At 37.7% G+C, this 15,619-nt stretch overlaps 1 protein-coding gene across 4 annotated transcripts in view; it reads left to right on the top strand.

The window, feature by feature from the left end:
• Positions 1–15,619, top strand: part of F8 (coagulation factor VIII) — a 125,099-nt gene that overhangs the window by 39,987 nt on the left and 69,493 nt on the right. For all 4 annotated transcript variants that reach the window (XR_009698946.1, XM_061178997.1, XM_061178998.1 and 1 more), the window contains exons 10-12: positions 941–1,034; positions 4,894–5,108; positions 6,677–6,827. Coding sequence is in view for 3 of the 4 variants with exons in the window: in XM_061178997.1 (XP_061034980.1) it covers positions 941–1,034; positions 4,894–5,108; positions 6,677–6,827 (460 nt within the window). In the remaining variant the exon portion in view is untranslated. The remainder of the gene's footprint in view (positions 1–940; positions 1,035–4,893; positions 5,109–6,676; positions 6,828–15,619) is intronic.

Genomic DNA, 15,619 nt, shown 5'->3' with positions numbered 1-15,619 from the left:
TAGTGGGTTTTACCAAATGAGTGGGTTTAAGACGAGGCTGCAAGTAGAGGGCTTCCCTGGTGGCGCAGTGGTTAAGAATCTACCTGCCAATGCAGGGGACACGGGTTCGAGCCTCGGTCCAGGAAGATCCCACATGCCGCGGAGAAACTAAGCCCGTGCACCACAACCACTGAGCCTGCGGTACCCGTGAGCCACAACTACTGAGCCCGGGTGCCACAACTACTGAAGCCTGCGCGCCTAGAGCCCGTGCTCTGCAACAAGAGAAGCCACTGCAATGAGGAGCCCGCGCACCACGACGAAGAGTAGCCCCCGCTCGCCGCACCTAGAGAAAGCCTGCACACAGCAACAAAGACCCAATGCAGCCAAAAATAAATAAATTAAATAAATAAATTTTTTTTAAAAAGGCTGCAAGTAGAAGTTGGTTTTTTATCCTCATATCATAGAACCTCAGACATAGAGTCCAGTTGATATGTTCAGGGTTCTTAATGCTGCTTCCATGTTATCACTCTTCTATCCTTCCTCTCTTTTAAAGCTTGTGCAATCAGACAGTTCCAACTGCCACCCTTGCTTAATGCTGTAATCAACTGTCCTCCTGGTCATGCCTGCTCATCCAGTGAAGATTTTATCACTTGAACCACTGTTTTCCCTTCCGCTATTGGGGAATTCAGGGCCCAAATGGTGGGAAAGGCTGAGGGGAAGCAAGGAGTTCTTCCTGAAGTGATTAAAATAATTTTAAATAAATGGAAAGGAACCTTTAGTGAGAAACCTAAGTAGCTGTCTGAGCAATTTTATGAAAAGAACAAACATTTTGAGCTTTATCTAGGCTCAAAGCCCTATACTGTTGATACAAGGCAGCTTTTGTTTTCTGGAGGTAGGCCACACTTTTCTTGTTGATCCTAATTGTCTTGTACCTGATCTTATATCTCATTTATACTTTCAGATTATATTTAAGAATAAAGCAAGCCGACCATATAACATCTACCCTCATGGAATCACTGATGTCAGTCCTTTGCACTCAGGGAGATTTCCAAAAGGTAAGTGTTACCTCAATTTTATAGGCCTTCCTTACCTGTAGATACAGATGAGGGCACAGCCTCAATAACAACTAAAATCATGCACATTTATCACCCCACCATCCTTATTCTCTTAAGTTTTATTTTATTTGAAAATATGTCTTTATTTTGCCTTCACTTTTGAAGGATAATTTTGCTGGACATAGAATTCTGGGTTGAGTGGGTTTCTTTTTCCTTTTAGCACATTCAGAATATTGTTTTACTATCTTCTTGCCTTTATAATAGCTAAATTCTATTCAGTCATTCTTCCCCTGTATGTCATTTTTCTCTGGCTGTGATTTTCTTCATATTTATCCTACTTGGGGTTCACTGATCTTCCTGTGAGTCACAGTATTTGTATTTTTGTTTTTAATAGCCAGGCCTTTGTCCCCAAATGAAGTAATAAGTTGCACTTCTACTAGTCATGTATGAAAATATAATTTCCCACATCCTTGATAGCTAGAAGATAATAGCCTTTTAAAATCCTGCTAATCTGGTGGGTGAAAAGTGGTATTTCATTGTTGCTTTAATTTTACTTGGGGATGAATATTTATTTTATCAAAATAATACATGCTTAAAATATTGAAAGGCTGTAAGTTCCACTCCCTAGAGGCATCCATTTTTAAGCATTTCTGTTTTAGATTTTTGGTAGTTATCTCTATAGCTCTAAAAAATCATTTATATGCTACTCCTTTGTTTTTCAGCTTTAGACATTATATATTTATTTTGTGTTAAATGAGGATTTAGCATTGTGCTTCTTCCCATTCCAGTTGTTTTAGACTTTTATCAGTGCTTTTAGTTCCTCAACTGGCTATCATTAGAATTTAAAAAACATGCTAAATACCTACGTTTTATATATATTAAGGTACTAACAACAGTTTCCCATTTCTTCTCCTCTATTCTTCCATTTCCCCACTGCTGCCAGCTATACCTTTACTTTTATAAAACTAAAGTTGATAACATTTACATTTTGCACTGTAATTTCAAATAACTCCTTGCTTTTTCTATATATTTATTCTAAACTTTAAAAGTCAAAAAACTGGCATTTATATTATTTTAGTATGTGTTTCTTATTAGAAGTATATGAGTTTACTGCAGAACTAGGTGATATGCTATGATTATTCTTTTGTCTACAGTTCCAGTGATTTTACTGTTAAGGTCAAATGGATTATCCTTCTTTATTCTCTACCAGTAGTTCAAAATCTTGGTAAATTTTAGTTTGCTTTATATTAGGACCATGCTGATCTTGTAATTTTTGTGTTTGTATTCCTGAAAAAAGACTTTTTTAAAAAATATTTTGTTGCAGTGTTTTGGGTTTTTTTAAAATAAATTTATTTATTTTATTTTTGGCTGTGTTGGGTCTTTGTTGCTGCACGCCGGCCCCCTCTAGTTGCGGCGAGCAGAGGCTACTTCTCGTTGCGGTGCGCGGACTTCTCATTGCGGTGGCTTCTCTTGTTGCAGAGCACGGGCTCTATGTGCACAGGCTTCAGTAGTTGTGGCTCGTGGGCTCAGTAGTTGTGGCTCACAGGCTCAGTAGTTGTGGCTCGCGGGCTCTAGAGTGCAGGCCCAGCAGCTGCGGCACACGGGCTTAGCTGCTCCGTGGCATGTGGGATCTTCCCAGACCAGGGCTCGAACCTGTGTCCCCCGCATTGGCGGGTGGACTCGTAACCACTGCGCCACCAGGGAAGCCCCGACTTTCTTTTCTTTTATCAGGAGAAGAAATGTATGCCTTTTCACCATATCCCTTAGGTCTTCCAGCTTCTTAATCATGCTGTTTATTGGTATCTGATCCTTTTTTCTTCTAAAGATGTTCTTGTAGTTCACCAGCTTACTATTCTAATTTGGATTATATGCTTTCTAGGCCTGCTACAAAGCTGCCATCTTTGGATTTTTTTTTTATTTGGACTTGTAGGCTAGTGCCATTACCGCTCCTATCTTATACATTTCTGGTTTTTGATTTCTTTTGTTTTTCTGGAAGTATATCTTCTGAATACATTTAGTATATAGAGGGAAAACTTTATGAGTCCTTCAGTATGATATGATGTGTAGATAGGTGCGACGGTCCAGCCACCGCAGGGGGTCTTCCAGGTCCCGACGGAGAGGGGTAAGGGACTGAATAGCACCGTGAGTATGGGGTCAGAAGGACCAAGACAACTGATGGTTGCAAGGCACTTTATTTAGAATCTACTGAATCTTATATAGACAGAAGAGGAACTCATTATTAGACAATGAACCCATAGAATTGCTTATCGTCTCAGTTCAGTCACCACCATGGACGTCAACAAGTTTACAACGACCATCCTTGAACATTATCTTCCCTTAACCAGGCTCACACGAAGCCCCCAGCCATAAGGAACAACCAGGACTCTCAGTTCCCTGAGGTCTCCTGGCTTGAGATAGCTTTGCTAATCTCTTTTACATTCCTCAGGCCTGGGAAAAAGAATGCATTCCAAGTCAAGGGGGCAAAGCCCTTGAGTAACTTTGCTTTTTGCGAGAGACATACTGTCTCCACCAGGAGTTACCTCCGGCTAAGACTGCATGCCTCCCACAGATAGGCTGGTTATAAATAATTTTCAATCCACTGTTTTCTAATACTCATTGTTGCTGGTGAAAATTCTAATGCTAAATTGATTTGCAATTCCTTTATGGGAGAAGGGCAATGTAACAATTCTGGGGAGATATTGAATGTGTACCCTGAAATTTGGAGGCATACGCAAATACAATTCCTGGTAACTTGCTTTTTATGTGGAGAACTCTGAAGGCTTTACTGCTCATAACTAGCAGATAAGAAGAGAGGGTAAGAGTGGAGCAGTCTGCCCTTCTGCTGTTTGACCTGGCTAGGATGCATGAGTTTTCTCTGTAAAAAGTAGATACTGTTGCGAGTAGCTGGCTTGCTGTCTTTTGAAGATACCCTGCCTAAGAAGGCAGCCTAACAGGGTGAGGGATGCCAGAAATAATAGGCTCTTGCATATATCACTAGACATATGAAGAGCTGGGGAGGGAGGAGGGCTGCAGAAGGATAACTGAAGTGAGCATCTCTCATGTATATGGTGCTGAGGTCCCGATGGTTACCCCAAGGAAACCATACATGTACCCTAAGAAAAGACCAGCATCTCAGCACCTGCCGCACAGAAAGCATTGGTGACCAAATAGTGTTGTCAGAGAGAGAGTACTCACACAGCAGGACCTATTAAGCAAAAATCTATTTGCCCTTTCCTCTAATACCCATCTACCCTCACTCCCTATTATGTTAACCCTGACCTATGGTTAGGGAATGGATATAGACTGGATCTTTAGGTATTAAACATACGCAAAAGTGAGTTTTAATTACTAAAATCAGACAGTTCTTGTCCTGAGGACCCTTTAGCCCAAGGGCAGATTTTAATTCTTGCTTCCATTCCTCACAGAGGCCAGATACCACAAGTCTTGATACCACATGTGAGTTAAAACTTCAGTGTGCAGTCTTTCAGCATCTATTCAGGCCACTCTGGCTTTGTTGTGTCTTTTTTTTTTTTGGCACTTGGGTTTTTTTTCTTCTTTATACATTTTCAGTTATGTATTTAAAATGTTTAAAAATATTATTATCTATTATTTCTATTAGTGGGTAGACCTGCTCATTTCAACTCAAACTAACATGCTAGCAGAAATCTCCTGAACCTATTTTTATTGTAAAAAGTTGTGTGAATCTTAAACTTATAAGAGGTGCAAATTTAGTTTTCACTTATTGAGAAACTTTATATGTACATATAAATTTGTAGAGCCATTGTAATAACGGCATGATTACCAATACATGCCTTGTTATACTTCTAATCAAGCTATTTTGGGGTTTGGGTGTGGGTAGGTGTGAAGCATTTGAAAGATATGCCAATTGTGCCCGGAGAGATATTCAAGTATAAATGGACAGTGACCGTAGAAGATGGGCCGACTAAATCAGATCCTCGGTGCCTGACCCGATATTACTCAAGCTTCGTTAATCTAGAGAGAGATCTAGCTTCAGGACTCATTGGCCCTCTCCTCATCTGCTACAAAGAATCTGTAGATCAAAGAGGAAACCAGGTGAGTTCATCTCTTTCCAAGTGCTGGGTCTGAAGCTAAAATGGAATGATGATGCACACAAACTTCCAGATAGTATTTCCTATATTCTCTCAGTGGACATCCACCTATAGCCTGCAGAAAATGTAGTAGTCTGCAATGTTGAGCAAAAAAAGAAATGAGCTGGGTTTCTCACTGCTTTTATTGAATTTGACTTTGGTGTAATAAACTTGCCTGCTGGGTGGATAGGAGAGCCTGGGCCCTAGATTATTTCTATAATACTCATTCTCAGTCTAAAATTCCTCTCTCTGTAAGTGATCTTGCCCATTTTTACATGATCAGTTACCACCTATTTTTAGATGACCCACAAATGTATATGATAGCTTAGACGTCTCCCCTGGACGTCTCACTGTGGGTGATTCAAAGACACCTCAAAAGGAACACATGTGCAGCATCTAGCATAGTGTGCGGTATTTTAGTAGGAGTTCAGTAAATATTTGTTGAGCAAAATTCAAGGCAATATGTGAAATATTTCAGAATATGGTTAGAATTTGGACCACTTCTTCCATTTTAGAAAAAATTAAGTTAAATACTCTGAATTTAAAAAGCTTGATTCTTCACAAAAACTCATTGCTTGGCTGCAGAATAACTCATTGCCATATTGCTGAGGCTTGACTACATGTCCATTTGGTTATTTATGATATATAGGATTCCTACTAGTCTGAAAACATTTTATGAACTTTAATGCAGGTAAAACACGTGGCACACAAACCCGGAGAGGCATCAGTTTGGCCAAGTATCTTTCCTAATTTTTCCTAATTATAGTTTTCCATCAGTTTTTGGAAGGGGACTGAAATGTACCTATATTCTCCAATCTCCTCCCCTCATCATTTTCATTTCTGTAGTAATAGTTTACACAAAATGAACTTTATACATATTAGTGAAGTTTATACATTAACTCTTAGCGGATTCAATTAGCAAGTGACTAACTCATGACTTCGGTTCATATACAAACAGCTCTTCCCCCAAAAACTTTCAACTTTGTAAACATAAAACTGAAAAGTGTTAGTGTTAGTAAACATTTTATGGTTCATCTTAGCTTTGTTATTTTACTTCTATTTTGTATTTTTAATTTTTCATAGACTGGTAGTCTTGTGGAAGGGCATTTTTTTGCTAGATGAAAGTTTAGGGAAGGCATTCACCTTACTTGATTTGACTAAATTGTTTAAGAAAGACATTGAATAATCACTTGGGTCTTTAAAGAGTGAAAATTCTCTAATCTGAACATGGAGAGAATGAGGCTACAGACTCTACCAAAACAATCAGCCAGCATATAGCCTTGGGTCCAGAAGAAACTAAGTTTAATGGGTCCAGTCACCCTCTTGCCCTGAGGACACATTTGCTCTAAACATATACTCACTGCTCCCAGGCCCTGGGACATGCCATAATAGTGACCCTAGGGAGAAATGGCATTGAACCAGAGGATTGTAGATACATCATATGCATGCCATCACTTCCATCATAGACTGCTAATTTCTACCTGACAATACTAGTAGCATTTCTTTCTTCCTTTCATTGCATGTAATTAATAGATGATGTCAGACAAGAGAAATGTCATCCTGTTTTCTGTATTTGATGAGAATCAAAGCTGGTACCTCACAGAAAATATTCAGCGCTTCCTCCCCAATGCAGATGGAGTGCAGCCCCAGGATCCAGAGTTCCAAGTCTCCAACATCATGCACAGTAAGTAAAGCAGCACTTGAGTCCAGTGGGTAATGGATAAAGGGAAACTGAGGACACCAAATTGATGTGCAGTTAATGCATTAATTTATATGCCACATAAGAGTCATATTTCCTTAAAAATTATTACATATGAAATTTTATATAAATGCATAAATATGATCATATAATGCATATATTTTCTTTTAGAAGGCATCAAATATTCAGTGAAGTTTATTTTTAAAGGATAAATCAGACACACAGTTTTCATTTACCCAAACATACATAAGCCATCCTTAATATGAAATGTGCTCAATCAGGAAATTACACATGAAATACAAAGGGAATGCAATTTTACATATGTAAAAAAGTTGCCAGCTATAACAATTTAACAGTCAAATTAATCACGACATTGTACATTAAAAAAAACCCACCATCTTTTTTTGCAGCTTTATTGAGGTATAATTGACAAATAAAAATTGTATATATTTAAAGTGTACAACATGATCTTTTTGATATTTATTTGGCTTCCCCTTCCCTCTTATCTTCCCTCCTCCTTCCATATTATACCTTTCCACTAATCATTTTGTGTCCAGGTAGCCCATGTTAAAACATATTTTTCTATGATTATATAATAATATATAAACACATATACGTTGTATTAGTCTGCTAGGCTTGCCATAACAAAGTCCCAGAGACTGGGTGGCTTCAACAGTAGACATTTATTTCCTCACAATTCTAGAGGCCAGAAGTCCGAGAGCAAGGTGTCAACAGGATTGGTTTCTTCTGAGGTCCCTCTCCTTGGCTTATAGGTGGTCTTTCCTCTGTGTGTGCACATGTCTGTGTACAAATTTCCTCTTATAAGGACACGAATCATATAGGGTTAGGGCCTACCCTAATGACCTCATTTTAAAGAATTACCTGTCTAAAGACCCTATCTCTGAATGCAGTCACATTCTGAGGTACTAGGGGTTAGAACCTTCAACATATGAATTTGGGTGGGAGCACGTATGTGTATGTGTTTATATACACACACAAGTCAGAATGGTCAAAAATTTGATAAAAAATTTCAATCTCACTACAGAGAAATATAAAATAGAATACCACTGTGATAACAATTTATACCTGACAGACTGGCAAAATTATAATATAGTTATTACTAGTGGGCTTGTGAGTAAAAGAGTATTAGCATACAATGCTAGTGGATAACTAGCACAGTCTTTTTGAAACCAATCTGATTGAAACCGTTAAAATTAAAAATATATGCCTTTTGCAGTTCTGGTTCTATTTAAGATGGAATCACCCTGTCTATCCTACTGAATGATAGTTAAGGATTGTTCCATACAAAATGCATGGAGCAGCTATCTGAGAACCCTGAAAAGTAGTTGGCAGCAGGTAAATTGGGGAAGGAAACTAGAAAGATTTAAAAGCATGCAGATTGGAAGTAAAGAAATAAAACTGAATATGACATGATTATCTACATAGAAAATCTCAAGATCACCACAAAAAAGCTCCTAGAACTAATAAGTGAGTTTAGTCTGATTGCAGAATACAAAGTTGACATACCAAAGTCAGTCATATCTCTATGTAGCAATAGCCAACTATTGGAAACTTAAATTACAAAAATAATACCATTTATAATAGCTCAAAAAATGAAATACTTAGGCCTAGATCTAACAAAACATGCAGGATCTGTACACTGAAAATTACAAAACACTGATGAAAGGAATTTTAAAAGACCTAAATAAGTGGAGAGACATGCAACATTCATGGATTGGAAGACTCAATAGAGTGAAGATGTCAGCTATTCCCAAACTGATCTATAGATTTAATGCAATTCCTATTAAAATCCCAGGAGGATTTTTTTTGTTGGTAGGGAAAAGTATATTATAAAATTTATATGGAAAGCCAAAGGCATTAGAATAGCCAAAACAATTTTGAAAAAGAAAAATTGAGTTGGAGGACTCATATTACCTGATTTTAAGACTTACTATAAAGCTACAGTAACCAAGATAGCATTGTATTGACAAAGATGAATGACATAGAATATATAGTGCAGAAATAGACCCACACATATATGACTAATTGATTTTTGATGAAGATGGAAATGCAATTCAATGGAGAAAGAATAGTCTTTTCAACAAATAGTGTTGGAACAATTAGTCACCCATATACAAAAAGATGAACCTCAACCTAAATCTCACACTTAAAGATCAACTTAAAATGGATCATAGATCTAAATGTATAATGTAAGGGCTTCCCTGGTGGTGCAGTGGTTAAGAATCCGCCTGCCAATGCAGGAGACACGGGTTCGAGCCCTGGTCCGGGAAGATCCCACATGCTGTGGAGCAACTAAGCCCGTGCGCCACAACTACTGAGTCTGTGCTCTAGAGCCCGTGAGCCACAGCTACTGAGCCCACGTGCCACAACTACTGAAGCCCATGTGCCTCGAGCCTGTGCTCCGCAGCAAGAGAAGCCCCCGCAATGAGAAGCCCGTGCACTGCAACGAAGAGTAGCCCCCGCTCGCCACAACTAGAGAAAGCCTGTGCACAGCAACAAAGACCCAACGCAGCCAAAAATAAATAAATAAATAAATTTATATTAAAAAATATAAATGTATAATGTAAAACGACAAAAAGTTTCAAAGAAAACATAGAAGGAAATTTTCATGACCTGGAGTTAGGCAAACGGTTCTGATAAATGACACCAAAATCAAAATTAATAGAAGGAAAAACTTGATAAATTGGATTTCATCAAATGAAAAACTTTTGCTCTACACAGGATATTGTTAAAGAGAATGAAAAGACAAGCCACAGATTGGTAGAAAATATTTGCAAATCACATATCCATATGTGAACTCTCAGACTCAGCAGTAAGAAAACAAACAGATCCCTAAAAATGTGCAAAAGATTTGAACAGACACATTACCAGAGAAGATATATGGAAGGCACATAAGCATATGCAAAAATACATCATTGGCCATTAAGGAAATGCATATTAAAACCATAGTGAGATACCACTACATGTCTATTTTAACAGCTAAAATAAAACAAAACGGACAATATTAAATATGCTGACAAGAGTGCAGAGCAACAGGAACCCTCATGCATTGCTGGTGGGCACGTACAATGGTACAGTCACTCTGGAAGACAGTTTGGCAAATGCAAATCAAAACCACAATGAAATATCACCTCACACCTGTTAGAATGCCTATTATCAAAATCACAAAAGATAACAAGTGTTGGCAAGGATGTGCAGAATGGGAACCCTTGTATATTGTTGGTGGCTATGTAAGTTGGCACAGCCATTATGGAAAACAGTATGGAGGTTCCTCAAAAATTAAACATAGAACTACCATATGATCCAGCAATCCCACTCCTGGGTATTTACCCTAGAGAAATAAAAACTTAGGTTCACACAAAAACCTGTCCATGAATGTATACAGCAGCTCTATCCATAATTGCTAAAACTTGGAAATAATCAGAGAACCTGGAGCCAGCTCCAAACCCCTGAGCCTTGAGCCAGGGACTCTCTGCCAAGCAGCCCCAGGAAGGAAAGCCATATGAATAGAGGAGAAACCCCCCAAGGATGACTCTGCCAATCAGGAGGAGCCAATGCCCAGAGCCCCAGGCCAGAGCAAATCTGTGCGGAGACCCTGGGAGAATCTGTGCTAAGGACGAGATCCCATTAGACCATCTCTCTCTCTCTCTCTCTCTCTCTCTCTCTCGCTTTCTTTTGGCTGCGCCGCCTGGCATGCAGGATCTTAGTTCCCCTGAACAGGGATTGAATCTGTGCCCACTGCAGTGAAAGCACGGAGTCTTAACCACTGGACCACCAGGGAAGTCCTAGACCATCTCCCTCTTAAATGGGGAGTTTATCCTATCTACATGGGATTTATTTATACTAATTTGTGTTTCCTTTTTTTCTAAATTTTTAGTATTTTCTCCTTTATTTTTTGATCAATTAAGTGTTTTTAAATTCCGATTTTTCTTTACTATTTTGGGAGTTATGCACACGTCTTTTCCCATTGCAGGGGGAATACCTTTGAAATTTTACCCTTTATACACAGACTGTTATTGTTTGTTTTGTTTTGTTTCCAGCATTATTAATATAAAATTGTCATATAAAATTGTATAAGTTTAAGGTGTATAACACCATAGTGTTACCTAACACCTCCACCAGATCACATAATTACCATTTCTTTTTTGTGGTGAGAACATTTCATATCTACTCTCTTAGCAAGTTTCAAGTATATAATACAGTATTATTAACAAAATCACCATGCTGATCCCCAGAACTTATTCCTCTTACATAGCTGGAAGTTTGTACCCTTTGACCAACATCTATCCATTTCCCACACACACACCCCAGCCCCTCGTAACCACAATTCTACTCTCTGTTTCTATGAGTTCACATTTTTTAGATTCCACATATAAGTGGAATCATACAGTATTTCTCTTTCTCTGACTTATTTCACTGAGGATCACATTTCCCTGATGATTAGTGATGTTGAGCATCCTTTCATGTACCAGTTGACCATTTGTATGTCTTCTTTGGGAAAATGTCTATTCAGTTCCCCTGCCCATTTTTAAAATCAAATTGTTTTTGTTTGTTTGTTTGTTTTGTTATTAAGTTGTATGAGTTCTTTATATATTTTGGACATTAATCCCTTATCAGATACATGATTTGCAAATATTTTCTCCCATTCCATAGGTGGTTGCCTTTTCATTCTGTTGATCGTTTCTTTTGCTGTGCAGAAGATTTTTAGTTTGATGTTGTCCCACTTATTAATTTTTACTTTTGTTGCTTGTGCTTTAGGTGTCATATCCAAAAAATCATTGCAAAGACAAGTTTCCCTATGTTTTCTAGGAGTTTTACAATTTCAGGTCTTATGCTTGTCTTTAATCCATTTCAAGTTAATTTTTGTGTATCATGTAATGTAAAGGTCCAAATTCATTCTTCAGCATGTGGCTATTCAGTTTTCCCAGCACCATTTATTGAAGAGACTGTCCTTTCCCCATTGAGTATTCTTGGCTCTCTTGTCATTTATCAGTTGGCCATATATGTGAGAGTTTACTTCTGGGCTCTCGGTTCTTTTCCATTGATTTATGTGTCTATTTTTATGCAAGTGCCATACTATTTTAATCACTATATCTTTATAGTATGGTTTGAAATCAGGAAGTGTGAGGCCTCCAGCTTTATTCTTTCTCAGGATTGCTTTGGCTATTCAGGGTCTTTTGTGGTTCCATATGAATAGTCATATTTTCCATCAGCGTTTACCAAATAGTTCATTCTTTCTGCTACTGTTTTGGGGTGCTCCCTTTGTCATATATTAAATTTCCATTTATATCTGTGTCTGTTTCTGGACTCTATATTCTGATTGACATAATCATCTATACCTGCATTAAGACCATGCTTTTAATTACGATAGCTTTAAAATATCTTTTAACACTTTGTAGGGCAAGAAACTTTGATTCTCAATTAGTTGCACTAAGCTAGTGTCTGAGCATTGCTTAGTGGATTTGTGGGCCTCTACCTTGCAGAGTAAACAAATGTTTATTGAATGGATGGACAGATAGATGTATGGAAGAGGCTTTCAGAAACAATTCTGTTTATAAATTGAAATCTGTGTTACTTTTACTTACTTTTTATTTAGAAATAATTTCAAACTTTCAGAAATGCTGCAAGAATAGTAAAGTCCCATATACCCTTTATCCAGATTCACTCATTTTTAAGATTTTGCTATTTTTGCTTTATCATTCTCTTTCTTCTATATATACTTTTTTTTTCATTTTCACTTAATTTGTTTTATTGGGATAAAATATACATAACATAAAATTTACCATCTTAACCATTTTTAAGTGTTCAGTTCAATTCAGTGGCATTAAATATATTCGCATTGTTGTGCAACCATCCCTCTGCAGAACTTTTTCATCTTCTCAAACTGAAACTGTATATCTGTAAAACAGTAACTCCCTATTCCCCTTCCCCCCAGGCTCTGGTAACCACCATTCTGCTTTCTTTTTTTTTTTTTAATCAGTCATCAATTTTATACACATCAGTGTATACATGTCAATCCCAATCGCCCAATTCAGCACACCACCATCCCCACCCCACCACAGTTTTCCCCCCTTGGTGTCCATACGTTTGTTCTCTACATCTGTGTCTCAACTTCTGCCCTGCAAACCGGTTCATCTGTACCATTTTTCTAGGTTCCACATACATGTGTTAGTATACGATATTTGTTTTTCTTTTTCTGACTTACTTCACTCTGTATGACAGTCTCTAGATCCGTCCACGTCTCAACAGATGACTCAATTTCGTTCCTTTTTATGGCTGAGTAATATTCCATTGTATATATTACCACAACTTCCTTATCCATTCATCTGTTGATGGGCATTTAGGTTGCTTCCATGACCTGGCTATTGTAAATAGTGCTGCAATGAACATTGGGGTGCATGTGTCTTTTTGAATTACAGTTTTCTCTGGGTATATGCCCAGTAGTGGGATTGCTGGATCATATGGTAATTCTATTTTTAGTTTTTTAAGGGACCTCCATATTGTTCTCCATAGCGGCTGTATCAATTTACATTCCCACCAACAGTGCAAGAGGGTTCCCTTTTCTCCACACCCTCTCCAGCATTTGTTGTTTGTAGATTTTCTGATGATGCCCATTCTAATTGGTGTGAGGTGATACCTCATTGTAGTTTTGATTTGCATTTCTCTAATAATTAGTGATGTTGAGCAGCTTTTCATGTGCTTCTTGGCCATCTGTATGTCTTCTTTGGAGAAATGTCTATTTAGGTCTTCTGCCCATTTTTGGATTGGGTTGTTTGTTTCTTTAATATTGAGCTGAATGAGCTGTTTATATATTTTGGAGATTAATCCTTTGTTGATTCGTTTACAAATATTTTCTCCCATTCTGAGGGTTGTCTTTTCGTCTTGTTTATGGTTTCCTTTGCTGTGCAAAAGCTTTGAAGTTTCATTAGGTCCCATTTGTTTATTTTTGTTTTTATTTCCATTACTCTAGGAGGTGGATCAAAAAAGATCTTGCTGTGATGTATGTCAAAGAGTGTTCTTCCTATGTTTTCCTCTAAGAGTTTTATAGTGTCCGGTCTTACATTTAGGTCTCGAATCCATTTTGAGTTTATTTTTGTGTATGGTGTTAGGGAGTATTCTAATTTCATTCTTTTACATGTAGCTGTCCAGTTTTCCCAGCACCACTTATTGAAGAGACTGTCTTTTCTCCATTGTATACCTTTGCCTCCTTTGTCATAGATTAGTTGACCATAGGTGCGTGGGTTTATCTCTGGGCTTTCTATCTTGTTCCATTGATCTATGTTTCTGTTTTTGTGCCAGTACCATATTGTCTTGATTACTGTAGCTTTGTAGTATAGTCTGAAGTCAGGGAGTCTGATTCCTCCAGCTCCGTTTTTTTCCCTCAAGACTGCTTTGGCTATTCGGGGTCTTTTGTGTCTCCATACAAATTTTAAGATGATTTGTTCTAGTTCCGTAAAAAATGCCATTGGTAATTTGATAGGGATTGCATTGAACCTGTAGATTGCTTTGGGTAGTATAGTCATTTTCACAATATTGATTCTTCCAATCCAAGAACATGGTATATCTCTCCATGTGTTGGTATCATCTTTAATTTCTTTCATCAGTGTCTTATAGTTTTCTGCATACAGGTCTTTTGTCTCCCTAGGTAGGTTTATTCCTAGGTATTTTATTCTTTTTGTTGCAATGGTAAACGGGAGTGTTTCCATAATTTCTCTTTCAGATTTTTCATCATTAGTGTATAGGAATGCAAGAGATGTCTGTGCATTAATTTTGTATCCTGCAACTTTACCAAATTCATTGATTAGCTCTAGTAGTTTTCTGGTGGCATTTTTAGGATTCTCTATGTATAGTATCATGTCATCTGCAAACAGTGACAGTTTTACTTCTTGTTTTCCAATTTGTATTCCTTTTATTTCTTTTTCTTCTCTGATTGCCGTGGCTAGGACTTCCAAAACTATGTTGAATAATAGTGGTGAGTGTGGACATCCTTGTCTCGTTCCTGATCTTAGAGGAAATGCTTTCAGTTTTTCACCATTGAGAATGATGTTTGCTGTGGGTTTGTCGTATATGGCCTTTATTATGTTGAGGTAGGTTCCCTCTATGCCCACTTTCTGGAGAGTTTTGATCATAAATGGGTGTTGAATATTGTCAAAAGCTTTTTCTGCATCTATTGAGATGATCATATGGTTTTTATTCTTCAATTTGTTAATATGGTGTATCACATTGCTTGATTTGTGTATATTGAAGAATCCTTGCATCCCTGGGATAAATCCCACTTGATCGTGGTGTATGATCCTTTTAACGTGTTGTTGGATTCTGTTTGCTAGTATTTTGTTGAGGATTTTTGCATCTATATTCATCAGTGATATTGGTCTGTAATTCTCTTTTTTTGTAGTATCTTTGTCTGGTTTTGGTATCAGGGTGATGGTGGCCTCATAGAATGAGTTTGGGAGTGTTCCTTCTTCTGCAGTTTTTTGGAAGAGCTTGAGAAGGATGGGTGTTAGCTCTTCTCTAAATGTTTGATAGAATTCACCTGTGAAGCCATCTGGTCTTGGACTTTTGTTTGTTGGAAGATTTTTAATCACAGTTTCAATTTCATTACTTGTGATTGGTCTGTTCATATTTTCTGTTTCTTCCTGGTTCAGTCTTGGAAGGTTATACCTTTCTAAGAATTTGTCCATTTCTTCCAGGTTGTCCATTTTATTGGCATAGAGTTGCTTGTAGTAGTCTCTTAGGATGCTTTGTATTTCTGCAGT

Source organism: Eubalaena glacialis, chromosome X (assembly GCF_028564815.1).
Source record: "Eubalaena glacialis isolate mEubGla1 chromosome X, mEubGla1.1.hap2.+ XY, whole genome shotgun sequence".
NCBI lineage: Eukaryota > Metazoa > Chordata > Mammalia > Artiodactyla > Balaenidae > Eubalaena > Eubalaena glacialis.
Note: the sequence above shows the minus strand (reverse complement) of the source record. Positions and strands in the feature narration are given on the sequence as shown.